We start from the raw sequence: 18,327 nt of genomic DNA, 5'->3' as shown, positions 1-18,327 counted from the left end.
CTTCGAAATATCGTCGCCAAATTTCGATCTTTCATAGTTTTATTGTATTTTAATGAAAAAAAATGAATGATATAACTATTATGCTGGAATTCTCAATAACATTTGGAATGCAAAACTCCTAACTTCGACCTCCAACCCCGAACATTTGCATGGAAGTCGAAAACAACATTAGCATGAAGTTGTAAATGACGTCAGATCGTACGATCGTATTCTGAACCCTGATTGGCTCAGTTCCGTGGTGCTACAAAGCTTTTACTCATTGAATAACAAAAATGGCCGATCACAGTCCTTGGTTGTCGGCATCGGACGCTGTCCAGGACTTGGGACCGACCATGGACACGACACACGAGTTTGATAATGTGCTCTTCAACGATTTAGACGGTAAGAAAACATATTTTATTTTTGGTGTATAAATTCAGTGTTTAGTTGGAGTGATATCATGCATGCCCATACGTTTCGGGAAGTGATAGTAAACTGTGCAGTTGATACTGAAAACTCAGCTGATTACGGGCATTGACCTTATTCAAGTTATTGAAAAAAAGTCGCAGTATCGAAGTGAAATTCAGTTTCCAGCGCGATTCTTTTTGTAGTGTAAATACTTGTACTTCAAATGTTATATTTCGTTTTCTTTTTATCTTGCATTGTTTTCCGCGCTGCAAAAAGTAACCATGTACGTATTTCTTTACCAATGTCAATGAATGATAGCAACGCCAATCAACATCGCGACAAAAGTTCATGTTGCAAAATGAATGTTCTCGTATCTTATTATGATTTTAACGTACAACGCAATATTTTATGTACAATTTACTTTTAATTTCCCACTGTTAATCAATATTCCCCTTCTCCACATTCTCAATAATACCTGGCATTTTGCACCACTGGGCACTTCCGCATTTTTTATTGAGTTGGTTACGTCTGTGTTTTTTTTTTTGCTGCTATTTCATATTTTTTTTTAATATTAATCAATTAGTTTCGGTCACGACTTTTCACGAATGAAAAGGTCTGGCGTTCTTAATTATTTTTATCTGTGCCTAAATCTGCTAAAGGCGACCAATTTGAGTTATTACCGAGAAAATGTGACATGTTTGAAGCAGGTCGTTCTGTGATTGGTTGATTCTGAACATGGCATGATTGAATATAATAATCATAATGAGCTCGGTTTAAAAAGAGCTGAGAAAGGTAGAGTCCTGGTACTTCTGCTTGGGTTTCATCACTGGCAGGTTCACTTCTGACTGTGTTATAGTTTTGTTTCTTTTCAACTGAATTTACCGCCCTGTATAATTGGCAAGATGTTGTCAGGTGTTGACTATGCTGATATTTGGTGGTTTTGGTTTATGTATGTGTTTAGACTAAATCAACATTTTAGGTAGGTCTTCTGTGTTTTTTTATTCTTATTAATGCCATGATTATCGGTTTTCATGCTGTAGTTCCTCATAAAAAATTTTCTCTGTTTTATAGATATGATAAATTTCATCAATTCAGATGAACCCACTACAACTACAGATGCTTTATTTGGCGATCCAATTGAGGTAACCAGTCCGCTGCAGGAGCCTCTACTTTCACCAACTTCTTTCCCAGTGAAGCGAGAAATAGAGCCTTTAGACTGTATTATGCCAACACTTCCTGTACAGTTGCCACAACAGCAGCAGCAACAACAGCAGCAGCAGCAGCAACAACAGCAGCAGCAGTTGCTGCAACAGCAGCAGCAACTCCAACAGCAACTAACACAGCTACAGGCAACTTTACAATTAGCTCAGCAGCAACAACAGCAGCAACAGCTACAACAACAGCAAAAGCAGCAGCAGCAGCAACAGCAACAGCAGCAGCAGCAGCAACAACATATAGTAGCTCCTGTTCAGGTTTTAAGTCCAGCACCAAGTACACCGTTATCACCAGCTCTGAGTATCCAGTCTGTGCCTTCTCCACCTGCAACCACACCAACTATAAAAGCTAGTCCAAGTCCGCAACAGGTGCAGTTGAGCACCAAGCCTCTTCAGCAGCAGCCACAACCACAGCAGCAGCAGCAACTTCTAAACCAAACTCTGCAACAGCCATCATCACCAAGATTTCAACAGGTATGTGCTAAATTGCTAAAGAGTGTCCCGTATTGTAAATAAAACGCCCCTTTTTTATAGCCACTGACTAATAAATGGATCATTAAGTAATAGTATCTTGTAAGCCCTTGTAAATACCTTGTAAAAACTGAGTGAATTTCCATTGTTTAAAATGTTACTTGGGTGACTATAACTGATTGACCAGTGAGTACCGGTAAATAGAGAAGAAGCTAATATATCAAAAAACAAAAGGTTGGTTCTATCCAAATATGGCAGCATTATTGAGAGAAGAAACACATGGTGTGTCCCAATTGACAATGATAAACGACTTTGTTTATGAATGGCTAATAGCATGGCCAGGGGCCAAAATAATGAGATATAGCTTGTCATAATTCACATGATTTATAACAATACCTATATTACCTGCTAATCTGATTTAATTTAAATTAAATTTAAATGCACAAATTATTTGCTGTTTTTTTTTTAAGTAAAATCTGCTAAATTAAATCTATGTGAACATGTAAAATAGCAACAGAAGTCATTGTTCCTCTGTAAAGTTTGTGAACGTAAAATCCAGTGAAATTGCTTAAAGCATTAAAATACTGAAATTTAATGCCAGTAAAAAATTAAGTTTTACAGTAATTTATGTCATAGATTCCAATATATATTTTGTTTTATGTTGCAGGTTCTTCTGCAGTCTCAGCCAATTACAACATGCACAGCTACTTCTATTCCTGTGGTCACCACAGTCACAACTTCACCGCTGCAAACCATTGTGGGATCAGCCAATATACAGTTGACCAGCATCCCCATGATACAGGTTGAGGCAAAAGATAAACTACCAATCAGCAGGATAAACTGTCCGAGCAATGGGCCACCACTAGTAAAAGGTGAAAAAAGATCTGCCCATAATGCTATTGAGAGGCGCTATAGATCCAGTATAAATGATAAAATAATTGAATTGAAAGAAATGGTGTTGGGAAGGGATACAAAGGTAAAATTTGATTATTATTCAATTCTTCATGAATCATATAATTTATTAGAAACCATATTATTAAAAGTTTGTTTAAACCAAAAATTAATTGAAGGTTTTAGATTGTTCCAACAGTTTATTTTTCTGTGTGACAATATTTTATTGTTTTGTCTTGAATGAATATATTGTTAAAGTCTGACATTTATTTTCTCAAGTTTTACCTTCTGAGAATATGCATGCTATACAATTTGAGAAATGCAAAGTTCTTGCTCAATCATCTTTTGTGTTTTTTACAGATGAACAAGTCTGGAATTTTAAGAAAAGCAATTGATTATATAAAGTTCCTGCAGAATTCCAACCATAAATTAAAGGAGGAGAATATGATGCTAAAAATGGGACTAGGAAAAAGTAAGTAACACCTGCAAATATTGCCTGCCTATTTATAAAAGTGTAGCTTGATATATCAATACATATTGATACACATCTATTATTTCTCCAATTTGTTTCTATTTTAAAGGTGGAATCATTCCAACTACCATCAAACAAGAATCGCTGGGTGAACTCAGTCCTCCCCCGTCTGATCCTGGGTCACCAGAGCGCAGTCCAGTTAGTAGCAACTGTACAGATCCCCAGAGCCCCAAGATGTTTGATGATGGAGATCAGGATATTGATGATGATGAAGATGAGGATGATAAAGATATTATCATGCAGCAAACTGATAGCTTTCCAAACTGCACACCAAAAGTGAAATCTGAAAAACTGCCTCGCAGTAGCTGTGGGATGCTGGACCGCACTAGAATGACTTTATGTATGTTCATGTTTGGTGTCCTGCTTTTCAATCCATTCAAGTCTATGATGAAAGGAGCTACTGGTGGCGGTGGTCCTGATTACATGCAGATGCATGGTGGTGCTAGAACTTTGATGGGCGTGGGTACAGATTCAGGTACTAATCTTACTTTATTCAATAGTGTTGATGCCAACCATCAGAATTAGTTGTGGTTTTTGTAGTCTAAACTTGCCAAGAATTTGACCTCTAAACAAGCATTAATTCCTAAGAATTTACTCCCACCTAATCTTATGTAAATTACATTTCAGCCTGTTATTGAGCTCTCTCTGCTCCACATGTTCATTCATTTTATCATAATGATTCTTACAGTGACTTATTTTCACTGCTGTCCGTGCTTATATTAGTAGCAGTATAAAATTAGCTGATAATCTGATAAGATAAACTTTTTCTCAATCGCATCTTTAGTGAAAATGAATAAATCCATTTTTTCGTTAATGGTGAGACTTTTTGCAGTGGAATAGACTGCATTTAAATGTTAACATTTGGAGTCAATTTAAGTTATAAATTTCAATAAGCAATCCCTAATCATGCTACTTTCTAGGGGGATGTACAGATCCCAGGCATGTTTGTCTGACACTTTGACATGTTTAAACAGTCTCCAGCTACCTTGTTTGCATTTCATGCATTGTTTAAATACAAGGAGATGTTTTATCATTTCTTGTTGCAATAAATCGCTCGGACACTCTCTGTAATCAATCTTTGATTGATAGAATTGTTGACTTGTTTTTTCTCAACAGTTGATCAAAGCTGGATTGAATGGTTGCTGCCTTCCATTCTTGTTTGGATGATTAATGGGGTCATGGTACTGGGGGTGTTCACTGGCATATTTATCTATGGTGAACCAGTTCTACAGCCTCACTCAGAAGCAGCTGTGAAATTCTGGCGCTACAGAAAGCAAGCTGATAGAGATCTTGCCCGGGTAAGAACAGAAGACATTTGTACTGCGAATCACTTCTCCATAAATTCTTGATACTAAGTGGAAGACATGTTCACTTGCACCTCTGTTAGAATAGTTTTCTCTCTAAGCAAATTTGGAACTTAGCTAGTTTCTTCAAGAAAGTCAAATACTGTGGAATACTTTATTTTTTCGCTTGGAATTAATTTTCGCTGAAGGAATGATTTAGTGAAAATAAAATCCAGCGAATATACCTTTTTTCCTATATTTTACGTTAACCTATTCAAAAATCAGTGAAAATAAATTCCATACAAAAGATCCAAAAAGTCATTTCAGCGAAAATTAGTTCCAGCTAAAATAATGTATTTTACAGTAACTTAATTTAAAATATGACATTTAGGGAAAAGTTGATCATCTGGTGACAAATTTAGTAACTGAACAAACCTTTTTCATACAGGGCTTTAGAAAATAAATCTACTGTAGACTGCATATTGATTATGGGCTAACTGGTATGCCACATGTCTAGCCAAAGCAGTGAAAAATTATTTTCTTTTTATTCAGTAGGCTTATTGTTCACATCTGTGACCTGTAAGCTGTATAAAACACACTTTGTAATTGTGGTATTTGTGCTTTTTATCCAGGGTGATCATTCAGCAGCTGCAGGTCATCTGAGAACGTGCTTGACTGCCCTGGGAAGACCTCTGCCAACTTCTAAACTGGACTTGACTGCCAGCACTTACTGGAATGTCTCTAGACAGCTGTTGAATCGTATCTGGGTTGGCAAATGGTTAGCTTGCAAGGCTGGAGGATTGTTCAGTAACTGCACAAGTGATAAGAAGATTGATGCCAAGTTATCTGCAAAAGATGGAGCATTGGTTTATCATAGATTACATCAACTGCAAATGACTGGTAAGTTGGAAAAAAAACCAGTGTGGATTAATCTGTTTTACTGTTTCAGTTCATGTAATAATGTACTTGTTAATTAAACGCTAACCTAATTCTGTAAAGCTCCAATGATATTGAGTAATTAACCAGAAAGTGTACAATAAAAAAAATCAAAAGCGGAGATTCATAATCAGGGACCGATCCATCATAGTAAATGATGAATTGAAATACCTTGTGTAAAAAATACTCTGTATCAGACCATGGAAACTGTGAAAGAATTTTGATTCCTCATTCTCATTCCTTCTATTGACCTTGGCCTACTGTTAGCAGTGCTCTGAAAATAGATTCTACCACTATTAGAAATAGAAGTAGGGTCAGTGAAAAACAAAGCTATAAATCTTCTACTAGTGTAAACTTTAAATCACCTAGTTTATGACCTGGATTGGTGCTTGCAGATTGACTGTAACACTAATCCCTAAGTGTTCTTTTTTGTAGGTCATGAAACTGATGGTATAATCAGTGGTATCAATCTTGCCTTGAGTGCTGTCAATCTGGCAGAGTGTGCAGGTGATGCAATCAGCAAAGAAACCTTGGCAGAAATATACACTATGGCTGCTTTGAGAATAAAAACCAGTTTTCCAATGAGGATGCATTTTCTTGCTGTAAGTATTGAAATCTGTTTATAATTTATGGTCTTTAAATATTTCAAACTTTAATTAAAAATCGCAGGATAATGAACCACCCTCTTTTCAAAATTACAAATATATAATATTGTTGTTAGTATTGTGATTTAAATATGGGTGTAAATGTTAGCCATTCATTACAGATAGATTTCAAATGCTCATTTCTCACAGAGATACTTTCTGAGCTGTGCAAGACATGCCTGTGCTATCAATGCAGGATATATGCCTGCATCCCTACAATGGCTGTGTCACCCCTTTGGTCACAGGTTCTTTGTGGATGGAGATTGGAGTTACCAACCAAAGGAAGGACTGTATAGTATTACTGGCAACCCTGGTGAGCATGGTTAAAGTAAATTTGTTTTCACCATTTTGGTAGATGTCTTATAAAACTATTTGTTATCGGGATAATGATGATGTGGTATAAATCTTCATAGAAAACTATTATTTGTTGTCTTATTTCAATTGTACGAATTTTTTTTTTATCTCAGCTGATCCACTTGCCTATGTCAGCCAGGCTTTTCGAGAGTGCTTGCTACAGAAAGCACTGTATTCCCTCGTCACTCCAGGGTCCAGCAGTGGTAATTATAACACTTCATCTGTTGCTGAGGATAATAAAGGAAAATCAGGGTGAGTAGATGTTTGTGATTTGTCCATCCACTAAGCACACCCAGCATTATCAAAGAATTTAAACCATATTTGTCAGCTTTCCATGTTTTATGTTAACTCTATATGCATGACCTGCTTGAGGAATTGACATTGAGTTTCATTTATCTTCCTCTGTGACAGGTGCCAGTCTTCTGATGCCTTAAAGTATCTGCAGCTGTTGGGAGAATGTGCTGATTCTGCTGGTGCTCCGAAAAAAACAAGTTTTGCCATTGGATGTAGTATGTCATCTGTTACTGGTGAGTTGAATCACAATCCCCATGCAACATTTCCATTATACATTCCCACAGGTTTACATTACAGTTAAAACTAGGTTTTCATATTCACCATATGTCAACTGTCAGCATTAATTAGTCTCCATTTGGACAAAGTGCCTATAAATTAACCCAGCATACATATATCTGCACACCCATTTGCACATATGAAGGATGTGCCTGGATCAATCGGATTCTAACTTTTAATGTACATTATGTATACATTTACAGTTCATTTCGTGTATTTAATTCAAAGTTATGGTATTGTAAAAATACACCTAAATAAAGCATTTCATCACCCCTTTATTTGAAAGTCAATTTGAAGTGTTTTTGTGTAAATGTTTATGTTTCAGTGTAATGTACAAAAGAAGACTTGTGTCTGATAATAATAGATAATAATGCAAGTTCTATTGTAAATCTTATACAAGTTTTTCATTTAATCTACAGGGGAAGATCCAGTAGCTAAGTGGTGGTGTAACGTTCTTTCCGTTGCTTCATATTGGTTGGCTGGTGATGATGATGCAGCTGAGAGGTTGTATGGTAGCATAGAGTGCATTCCAAAACAAGTGTTAGACTCGGAAGATCCTATTGGTAAAGCCGTATTGATAGCATTCAAAGCTGCACAGAGTTTTCTGACAGAAAGCAGTATACGCAAATGCATACCACTATGTGACAAAGCCAGTTCCCTGTTGAGAAAAAGTATTGGACATGGTGCAAATCAGTCAGCAGATAAAATCACACAGGTAAATAGATGTACTCATTTCTTGCAATTTGGGATGTATGTTCTGCATATGAAGCTTTTTCTGCTGAAAATAAAAACTAACATATGCTGAATATTACTATTGGGGTAATTTACCGTATCCATGATTAAAAGAAGTTGGAAGAAGAGGACATTGCTTGTCTCTGTGGTGCATTGTAGTTGCATTGCATGTACGATACACTCTGCAGTGCTTCTGCAGTGCAAACACAGAGCCAAGACCATTCACCATTTCCAAATACCAGCATTGAGGTGTGTTTAGCTTCATTGTGATTAAAATGTTTCACTATAAACTACACATAACTATCAAAAATCACTGAGATGAGCAATCTCTGATGTGTGGCTCAAAATTTGCCTACGCCACATTAGCTATGCCTTTGATGAACCACTTTCATATTGGTTACTTCATACTTTCTTTGTGTGGTTGTAGGAGTTGCATTAATAGTCATTTTATTTAGATCAATTAAAGAATTGTTTGCATGCGGTTGGGTGCACTCAGAATGTTCACATGATATGAGATAGAGCTCTGTCTTTTGGCTGTACTCTGTGGTGATATAAAGAAGGCAGTTTCTTGTTTCATTAACATGAATCTGACGTTATCCTTTGTCTTAATCTCGCCATTAGGTTGTTCAGCTGTTGGTTTGCGACTGGTTGTTGACAACACGTACGGCTGTGTGGCAGAAGCATTGTAGCCATGCCCCAGAGAGTAACATTTGCAGCCCAACAGAGCTTTTATCATTCCAACAAGACATTGCCAGTCTTAAGAAGTTGGCACAAATTGAAAAATCAGCACTGCCAAAAGTTTATCTGCATGAAGCAACAGCCCGACTAATGGCAGGTGCTAACCCAGCCCGAACTCAGCAGTTACTTAATAAAAGTTTACGAAGACGTTGCATCAAGAACCAGAATACAAATGGTAAATAAATTAAACATAGCCCTGGTAGTGGGAGTTTATTTTGGTACAGTCAAACCTATCTATAGCAACCTCAGACGATCTTTATATAGAGATTGATATATTATTTTATGACTGAAATATTATTATGTTGACTTCTAACTTTGATGATGATAGAAATGAAGAAAACATTTTTTGATCAAGATGTCATTGTAGACAGTGTAAAATTCAATCATCTTTCCTAATTCTGGCCTTTTATACAAAAGTCATGTGGCCATTTAGAGCCACAAAAGTAGTCACATTAAAAAAGTGGGTCGAAAATGCAAAATTCAATGGGTTGTTCAGTTATTCAGATATAAAAGTGGTTATTAACTGTACAATTGACTGTAAAATTATTAGTTGCCTGAAAGGGAATATACCAGATTCTAATACAGGCAATTTATTTATTCATGTTTATCATGCCTGAACAAGTAGGAAGAATGCAGGAAATTTAGCTGAATTTAGGAAGTGTTAATTGTGATAAGCCTAAAAAACAAAATTCAACTCAATAGATCACTTGCCATATTTACTTTTGTAGTAATGTATGCTTGTCTATTGTCAAATTGTATTTTAAATGATCCAGTGTACAAATACAAGCAACTGTTGCTTGATGTGTGCTTCTATTAGAGATGAACTCCTAATAAATGTTCTACCTGTTGTACTTGTCACAGTTTTCAAACTAATTCTCTACACTGCTGTTTGTTTTTACTTCAGATACTGAAGTGAGTGAGAGTATTGTCGGAGAGAGGGAACATGCTACAGCCCTGTTGATAGCATGCCGACATCTACCAGAACAGTTATTGTCAACACCTGGTCAGAAGGAAAGCATGCTTGCTGAAGCTGCCAAGTCTCTGGAAAAACTGGGAGACAAACGTGCCCTGCAGGATTGTCATAAAATGATTATGCGTTTAAATAGTGGTTCTTCGGCAATTGCTACTCGCTAATTCAAACAGTTTTATACTTTAATACACTAGTTAGTAGTTAGGCTGTAGCTATTTATTTTAATGATAAATGATTATTACAGTTTTACAAAACAAATTTTGTATGTAATTATTCTTGAGCAAGTACAAGATATTCTATGAAAGAATATAACATATTTTTTGTTTATGGGTTGCATCTCATCTTGTGAATAAATTTTTAATTGGAGACTGCACTTCATTGTTTTACTGTGTTATTTTGTTGATCACACAAGGATTTCTGCCATGCTTGAAAGTTATGTACAGCCGAGTTAAGTATTGTATTAGTATACTGGTAGTAATGTAACTTTTTTGCTTGCCTCTATTATTAAGTCTGCTAACCTTCAATTGCAGGCAGTTTTCGTTCAGCATTTAGTAGGAAAATACTCTTTGTTCTGAATAATACTAGTTTACCCTTTTTCCTGAACAATCTTGTACTTGCATGATGGGAAGTATAGGTCCCCCCCCCTAATTTTTTAAAAATAGGTTATTTTTAGATCAGCAACACTCAGGATTTAAATCAATAATTTCCTAGCTTAGTGCCGGGAGGGGAGTTGTGGTGGAATGCAACAAGAAGTCCACCATGACATGCTGCAAGTCATGGCCTCGTGTCCTATTCAAAAGAAGTTGCGTAACATGCATGCTGTGAATAAACACAACCGGCAATGGAGCTGTAGAAAAAACTCTGGCCTAATTCGCATTATCACTCTAAGTATGGCAACTTGAACTTCCTCGGGTCTTTGATGTTTACTAGAGACCAAAAACTGGCCATTAGCATCCTTCTTGCCATCATTCAACTATCAGTTAATCACACAAGTAGCCACGCTGTTTCAAGTATAACAACCACTCTTACGGTCAGTGTCTTGTAAAATGTTATGAGGCCAAACAAAATGATGACCGCAAGTGTCGCTGTTACACTTGAAGTGACGTGGCTATAAAGAGAAACTAACAACTTGTACCATTCGCGACAAAAACGCAAAGTAAATACATGTATACTCGTACACTAATTGGAAGGGTACATTTGCATAAACACAAAAGACTATTCAATGCGTTGTGCGTGTCTGTATAGCCATCTCAACCAAATCCCTGATACTGTCTGCCAATACAAAAGTCATGGTTCTAACCTCGTTTGGCCATCTTTTTCAATAGTTGAAAAAGAAATAGCATTTGCCTTCAAAATTTCAAACCTTGACTCCTGGCAAGCTCAAAGTTCAGAAATTCTTGACACAAACAAGTATGCAAAATATCTATGTCCATATACCATAACTTTGGTTGTTACCTAGACTGGCACAGTCTGGGTGATTTATTTCTTTTTAAAATTAAATAAAAATAAATAGCAAAATGGAGGTGTTAACGCGAAATCCACTAACGTGAAATCACCCAATGTGGTGGTGTCGCAATCAACCCACCCTTCGCAAAACTATTTTTTCCCTTTTTTTTAAAAAAAATCACCACAGCTGGGCCAGTCTACCTAATATTCATATGAAACCATCTGGCAATTACTAAACTGCATGTGAAAACAGCTACAGTGATTATTAATTTGCATATCACAGAAACTGATTACAAATCTACATAGAGACGAAAGACTGGAATGATAGAAGTAAATACACTGCCAGAACGAGTACTAGTAGTTTAATATTGTCAATTCCTACAGTAAGTAAAAGTTGTGCGGTTGGCATATTGGTGGATTAACAGACTTACTGATATAAGGTAAGTGGTAAATTGCCCAAACTATACTTCTGAATTGGTGTGATAGTGAGAATCTACTATGGTGCAATGCTTAAATTTTAGTTATTCTACAATTACAGGTCCAAAATATGAAATTGGAAGGCACCAATGCAATGGCATCACCTTGGGCAGGGATCGGGCCATATATAATTTGAAGTCCTTTATTAATGATTTCACGGCTGTGTTAATCATATGAACCAGAAATTACAAAATTAATATTGCCAACAGTTCTTGCAAATCGTTGCCCTAGAGGGCAGTACATGTATTCAAAAAGTACACAAGAAAAAAGTTCCAGGCACCCCTTGCGACTAAAATGGCAAGTATTGTTCACTTAGGGCTGGTATCAGCTGGATTAAAGTATTTTAAAATTGTCCAGAAAGCATTAGCTGGTAGCCCGAGGCAGTGTCGCGACAAGAGAATAGAACAAAGTTTAATATTTATATAGTTTGTGATTGTGATACTAAAACATTGTGAAATGCTTTGATACATCCCACCAGAAGTCGTTTAGCGGGGTAAACATTATGATCTGACATTGTGTAAACTCACGCCACCAGCGGGCGTCATCCTATATTCAACCAATAACATATTGAAATTGTACATCTGTTTATTATGCTTATTGTCAAAACTTTATTGAGCTTAATTGAATTCATTTTATTTTATTTTAGGGCTGACATTTGTTTTCGAAATATGGCTACGTTAATCATTGTATTTGGCAGTTATCGTACGCCTACCAGTACGTTAAAATGAATTAACACGTGCTATGGGTGGACTACAACCATGGTGATATGAGAGAATTCGGGAACGCAAAATAATCTACCATCTTGACATTCATTAATTATCAGACCTTGAACATGTAAGGGGGGCTTGCCTGGAAAAGTGGTAGGAGTGGGTCCCCTTTTTGAGCAACGTGTCTGGGGGGAATACATCATCATTCATTGCCGAATTTATAAAAACTCAAAAAATGTTTAAAAGCATAATTCAAGCCATAACATATATAATTCTGGCAGAAGAATGGCTCATACAACTCAATACTCGTTATTCAATACTTCAGAGAATTTCCCCAAAAATATATAACTATACATGGTTTATGGTGCTGGGTTTTAAACCAGATATTGCTATCGCACTTGGGCTCTTCTGGTTCAAATATATCCCAAAAGAGCCCTCGTAATCTGGCCACTATACATTCTGGGGGTTACTGTGACTATAGTAGGAATTACTTGTCAATTATATAGGTATCTGTAGAAACATTCAAAAGAACTTACACCGACCTTTTTTTTTTTAAATTAGCTCTTCTCTCATCTAGTCATCCGTCAACAAATGTATTTGATTTTTTGAAAACAACGATTTCATTTCGTGACGGCATCCCAATTTCCTTTTTTTTTTCAACGAACAATGTTGTCATATTGGGTTAAAAAATCATTTTCGTCTTCTAGGTAATTGCCAACTCGATTGATTTTGTTTATTTCATGACTGACAATATTTTGCCCGGGTATTTTGCACGTATAGTATTTGTAATGTTTGGTAAATGCGTTATTTGTACCTTCAAATTCTCCCGACTATATGGTCTTACACTTGACTATAACCAAAGTTATTGTTTGATTATTGTTTTTAGTGAGAACCCGGAGTCTGAGACAACCAAATATGTTTCCACAAACCGACAATATTGGCATTCAGCGGGTGAATGATTAATTACAAAAAAACAAACATGTTTATTGTTTATGTCATCTTTTTCAGTATTATACAATTTTTAAATTCAGATGATGGTAAGTTATTTTTTTTTAGATAAAACTGCTCTACTCTGCTCGTTATCATTCAATACAGACCGCTTATTACTATACAAGGTCATATGTGAAACAAAAACAACAACAACAACAATGTTTTGTGATACACGCTATATTACCCATCATTGTCATTTTTTAACTCGAAACTTTTTATTTGAAACTTCCTACATTTGTTCGCTTCTGTGTATAGTAAGCGGATTCCTAGCATGAGTTAAAATGAAAAGAAGATTTCAGTTTACTGTACCACAAACTGCTATGACTAATGACCAAAGCCAGAAGGGCAATAACTATTTCTTTATCCCGAAAGAGAACAACGAGGCAGTATAAACGAAGTAAAACTGTGCGCCCAATTTTGTTGTTGTTTGCGATAAACTAAATGTTCCGGACGTTGTGACATCATAGTCGAATGACACACAAATGACGCCAGAGGCAAGAAATACGTTGACAGAGGCCAATGTCAATATTTATTATATTTTCTGATGATATAGCCTGGGCCGACATCAAGAATACTAGCTCCAAGTGGCCAAATGTGACCGCCATTATTGACCAGTATCATTAACTGTTTTATGCTTGAGGAATGATTTCGTGCGATACACCCTATCAAGGTGACCTTGTTGTTCTCAAGGGCAGGTCATTTAAAGTGAAATGGGGTTCTATATTCTCCACTTTATTTGGCAAGGTATGCCAATGCAATAAAGACAGTTAATATTCGACCACACGCATCTACTTCCTCGGCTGTCTATTTTCCCCGCTTTACTAAATCGGTAGCGAAGCGGAAACAGAGGTAGCTGGGGGTAACGCATGCACACACGTACATGCGTACATTATTATAGATGACCATGGGATGTCGTGTGTTATTAAACAGTGGCGGTGGCACGAGGGGGGTGGGGGTGGCAGAGCGGTGGCCCCTCGAAAAAAGTTGGAGGGGGTCGTCCCTCCAGAATCAATTGCAAGCTGAAACCCTTTGTGTCAGCATAATTTATCCCTCAAAATGCAGGAAATATCGTTTCAGTGGGTCTAGATTTAAAATTTGTTAAGGGGGAGCATGTTGGTGAGCAGATCTCGCCCCTCATGCAAAATTTCGTGCCACCGCCTCTATTAAAGTTGTTTTGTCGGCTCAGTGAATTTTGTTTGAAGGTATTGACATGTCAAATAATATATGTACTGTAGTAAATGTAAGAGTTATGGTATTCACAATACATACGTACAGTTAATGTACAACTTAATTTTTGACAAGTAACATAAAATTCCCCGAAGTGGGGCGTTATATCATAAAAAGAAGTAACCTGAGTAAATCGAAAGGCTCTGTACTATCATGTGGCCTAAGTAAGTTACTTATGAACCCTCTAGGGGAGCAAATAATACATAGTATATCAAACACAAACCAGGCCTGAACACAAACAATATCATCTAGAGGCGTGTTACACGGAATCGTGTTATTTTATTTACTTCTAGGGAGTCATGCTGCCATTTTCCGAGACAATTATTTACACTGACACTACACGGTACAAACTGATAAGTTGTTGACTTCTCTAGTAGTGGGCGAGACTGAGTAAGTAAATTTAACTTTCTGGAGTCATGGCAGCTTCTAAACCCTATCAATTGGTTGAGGAGCTTGACGAAGACCTTTTAAACTGTGAGATATGTTCCGATCGTTATACCAATGCGAAACTACTTCCGTGTCAACATAGTTTTTGTGAAGATTGTCTCGTTACGATGGTCACAAGGAGTGGACTTCCTGGCGTTGTTATATGTCCTCTGTGTAGACGTAAACATGACATTCCTGGCGGCATCTCAAATGTAGAAAATAATATGTTTATTAATCAGTTAGTAGAGGTTTTCAATGTACGAGATGAGAATACCTGTCAGCCGATAAAATGTACAGCGTGCGCAGAGTCAGAAGTCATTAAACGATGTTTGGATTGTGCAATGGATGTATGTGACAACTGTGCACGTGCTCATACCAAGTTTCCAGTTACCAGAAATCACACAATCATAACACTGGAAGAATACAAGTCGGACAAGACAGGGCAACTCCACTCAGCTGTTTACTGTGATAAACATCCGGATAATCAGATAAAATTATACTGCGACACATGTGAAGTGGCCATCTGTCTAGAGTGTACTGTGATCGACCACCATCATCATCACTGCAAGTATCTGGATAATGCAGCATCAGAATTTAAAGAGAAATTAAGTGTGATGGTAAAGGAAATGAAAGTGAAGGAAAAAGAGGGAAGACAAAGTATAGTCTCTGTACAGAAGGTGTCCGATTCACTCGAATCCAATTTCAAGCAGGAAGAATCAAAGCTCTGTCAGTTTGTAGAGAAGATGATGGAAGAAACCTCACGTAAAATACGTGACAATGGAGCAACACTGATGAAGGAGATAGAAGACGTGCATAAAGTGATGCAGAGTAACTTGAAAGCTCAACTGAAACAACTGGAGACATCAACCAGTGATTTAACTCGTACAAGAGAATTTGCTGAGAATCTACTGACTCACGGAAATGCATCACATTTGATGTCTGCTAAGAAAAGCATGTCATCAGAATTACCACGACTACTAGAAATGTGCATTATACAAGAACCAAAAGAAAGTGACTACATAAAGTTCTGTCCATCACAGAAAGTAAACCAAACTGCAGACATTGGGGTGATATCGACTCACCACTGTCTTGGTATTCACTCTCATCCTAATATTGTGAGAATCCAAGATGATGTCATCGTTACCATGGGAAACAAGTTGAAAATAAAAGAACCGATTACACTTGACTGTATACAGGCTGCATTGAAGACACCCAGTGACAAACCTGTTAATATGACAATAAAAAATAGCCATGATGGGTCAGTAGAATTTAAATTTAAAGCTGAAAATGTGGGTGATTATGAACTGTCAGTATCATCATATAATAAACCAGTGATGGGGTCACCTGTCAGCATAAATGTAATTCCGAGAAAAGGATTGATTTGTAATTTTGGTAGAAATAGCCCAGGATTAGGGAAACTATCTTATCCCTTTGGTGTAGCATTGACCAAGAAAAGGAATATTTTAGTTTGTGATAGTGCCAGTAAAAAAATACAACTGTAGGGCGTCTTTCATTCCACTATTACATTCAAAAATTTTCCAAAGTCATTCCATCCAATGTATTCTGCAGTGTCAGATGAAGGGTATATATTCACTACGGACCGTATCAATAAACAGGTGGTTGTATGTGATGACACCGGCAGACTAATAAGGTGTTTTGGTAACAATGAGCTAGATGATCCTCATGGCATTGCCATTAGTCCAACAAATGGGAAAGTGTATGTTGCAGATAGAGGCTCAGATTGCATCAGATTGTATAGCCAGGAAGGAGATTACTGTACGTCTTTTGGTAGAAAGGGAAATCAGTCAGGAGAGATAGACGGATTGAATGGAATTGATGTTAACTGCGATGGCAATGTTGTTGTACCAGAAGAATATAATAATCGTGTACAAGTGTTTGAGCCATTTGGCTTGTCACTATTTACCTTTGAAGGAAACATCAAGGGTGAGTTAAACCAGCCAGAAGACGTGGTGACTGGCAGTGATATGTGTATGTATGTGTGTAATTATGGCAATGATAATATACTGAAGTTTGATAGTCGTGGTAGATATGTAGCTAGAATTGATAGCGACAAAGATAAGGTGATTTCCCCCAAGGTATATTTTTAACGGATGACAAACCTTATGCTAGAGTGATAGTTGCAGAGTATACAGGAAGGTATGTGAAAATATTTGCGCAATGAACGCAAGCTACATAAACACTCGTTATGACGAGTGGAGTTTGTTTGATGTAATAAATATTTATACAAAGTACAGTTATTGTATATTCTCCAAAATGGCGCTATTTTCAAATTCTTCAAAATTAGTTTGCCTTCACATACACATACCATAAACTTATATGAAATACTTATATGCTGATGTCCCAAAACACTCATCATAACCAAGTCAACAAAAGTTAGTGTGCATTGCATTATTAATCTTCAAAATTTTAAAAATATTTTTTTTTGACATTACATGTATAATGTTAGTTTTTTTGATTTACCAATAATATATGTATTATATGCATATACATGTACTTTTAATTCAAAGCATGTACGCATTCGCATACTAGTAGTTTTAAACTTGAACTGAAACACTTTTTTGTTTAAATTGAATCATTATGATTTGTACAATAAATGTTTGTTTATATAACCACACTTTCCAATAATAAATGCAATATGTTCTTCGACGAAATAATTGTTTTTATATGAATGTCATCTCTGTCTTCTACTTCCGGTATAGGGTATGTCCTCACTATTTTAAGAGTGAGTCATTCGGAATTGGAACTTGTTTAGAATAGCTGTGAATGGTAGGGTAGCAGCACTCTCTGTTAGCTTTGAGCTGTTATATTACAACTTATTAAATAAATTGATGGTTTCATTATGAGGTGTAGTTATAAGCTGATTAACCGTGGTAGTCATATACTAATACAGTAAGAATAACTGTAATGTTTTGAGTTACGAATTGAGGAATATTTACCGGTACTCCTACATCCACTTGTTGTACATTCCATCTATAATTCTAGAAACCATAGACATAACATGTGAAGTTGATTGATATTACAATCACAATGCAGGTTATTTCTTTGCAAAATGTTCACTCCCCGATTCTAAGCCACCTGATACAACCACCCTCACTGAAATTACTAGTGATGCATTTTGGTATGAGATGGGGCGAAACTAGCTAATCAAGTATTATTCGTAATAAACAGCATAATTACAACATAATTACAGGTATTATTATTTATAAAACAAACGTTATTTATCACAACACATTTTTGTGAGTTCACATTTATTATTAAATTTCTTTCTAAACCACCAAAAAACGTGCCCATGTGCATAATGTAAATATATA

At 36.4% G+C, this 18,327-nt stretch overlaps 3 protein-coding genes and 1 non-coding gene across 5 annotated transcripts; all 4 read left to right on the top strand.

Annotated features, from left to right (window-relative positions):
- Positions 1–245: 245 nt before the first annotated feature.
- Positions 246–10,095, top strand: SREB (SREB transcription factor). 2 transcript variants are annotated; one of them, XM_006820320.3, is made up of 14 exons: positions 246–381; positions 1,459–2,075; positions 2,740–3,048; positions 3,324–3,435; positions 3,545–3,970; positions 4,612–4,793; positions 5,411–5,678; positions 6,150–6,316; positions 6,509–6,671; positions 6,826–6,964; positions 7,124–7,239; positions 7,702–7,997; positions 8,636–8,927; positions 9,657–10,095. In XM_006820320.3, exons 1-14 carry the CDS (start codon positions 273–275, stop codon positions 9,884–9,886), a joined length of 3,426 nt encoding a protein of 1,141 aa, XP_006820383.2. In that variant the 5' UTR covers positions 246–272; the 3' UTR covers positions 9,887–10,095.
- On the top strand, positions 8,143–8,243 carry Mir33 (microRNA mir-33). The gene has a single exon (NR_037531.2). It is a non-coding gene; the product is annotated as a microRNA mir-33 (primary transcript).
- Positions 10,096–14,985: 4,890 nt separating the features above from the next.
- Positions 14,986–16,497, top strand: LOC146747182 (E3 ubiquitin-protein ligase TRIM45-like). Its single transcript, XM_085498304.1, has one exon. The coding sequence runs from the start codon at positions 14,986–14,988 to the stop codon at positions 16,495–16,497; it is 1,512 nt and encodes a 503-aa protein (XP_085354430.1).
- Positions 16,498–16,551: 54 nt separating this feature from the next.
- On the top strand, positions 16,552–17,103 carry LOC146747181 (protein meiotic P26-like). The gene has a single exon (XM_085498303.1). It carries the CDS (start codon positions 16,552–16,554, stop codon positions 17,101–17,103), a length of 552 nt encoding a protein of 183 aa, XP_085354429.1.
- Positions 17,104–18,327: the final 1,224 nt, after the last annotated feature.

The sequence above is a fragment of the Saccoglossus kowalevskii genome, chromosome 4, assembly GCF_978046115.1.
Source record: "Saccoglossus kowalevskii chromosome 4, keSacKowa6.1, whole genome shotgun sequence".
Lineage (NCBI taxonomy): Eukaryota > Metazoa > Hemichordata > Enteropneusta > Harrimaniidae > Saccoglossus > Saccoglossus kowalevskii.
This window is presented reverse-complemented; position numbering and strand designations above follow the sequence as displayed.

Coding starts and splice junctions, on each gene's coding strand:
- LOC146747181 (XM_085498303.1), top strand. CDS start 16,552: ATGTATTCTGCAGTGTCAGATGAAGGGTATATATTCACTACGGACCGT.
- SREB (XM_006820320.3), top strand. CDS start 273: ATGGCCGATCACAGTCCTTGGTTGTCGGCATCGGACGCTGTCCAGGAC. Junction 6,317..6,508: donor TGAGGATGCATTTTCTTGCT/GTAAGTATTGAA, acceptor CATTTCTCACAG/AGATACTTTCTGAGCTGTGC. Junction 7,998..8,635: donor CAGCAGATAAAATCACACAG/GTAAATAGATGT, acceptor TCTCGCCATTAG/GTTGTTCAGCTGTTGGTTTG.
- LOC146747182 (XM_085498304.1), top strand. CDS start 14,986: ATGGCAGCTTCTAAACCCTATCAATTGGTTGAGGAGCTTGACGAAGAC.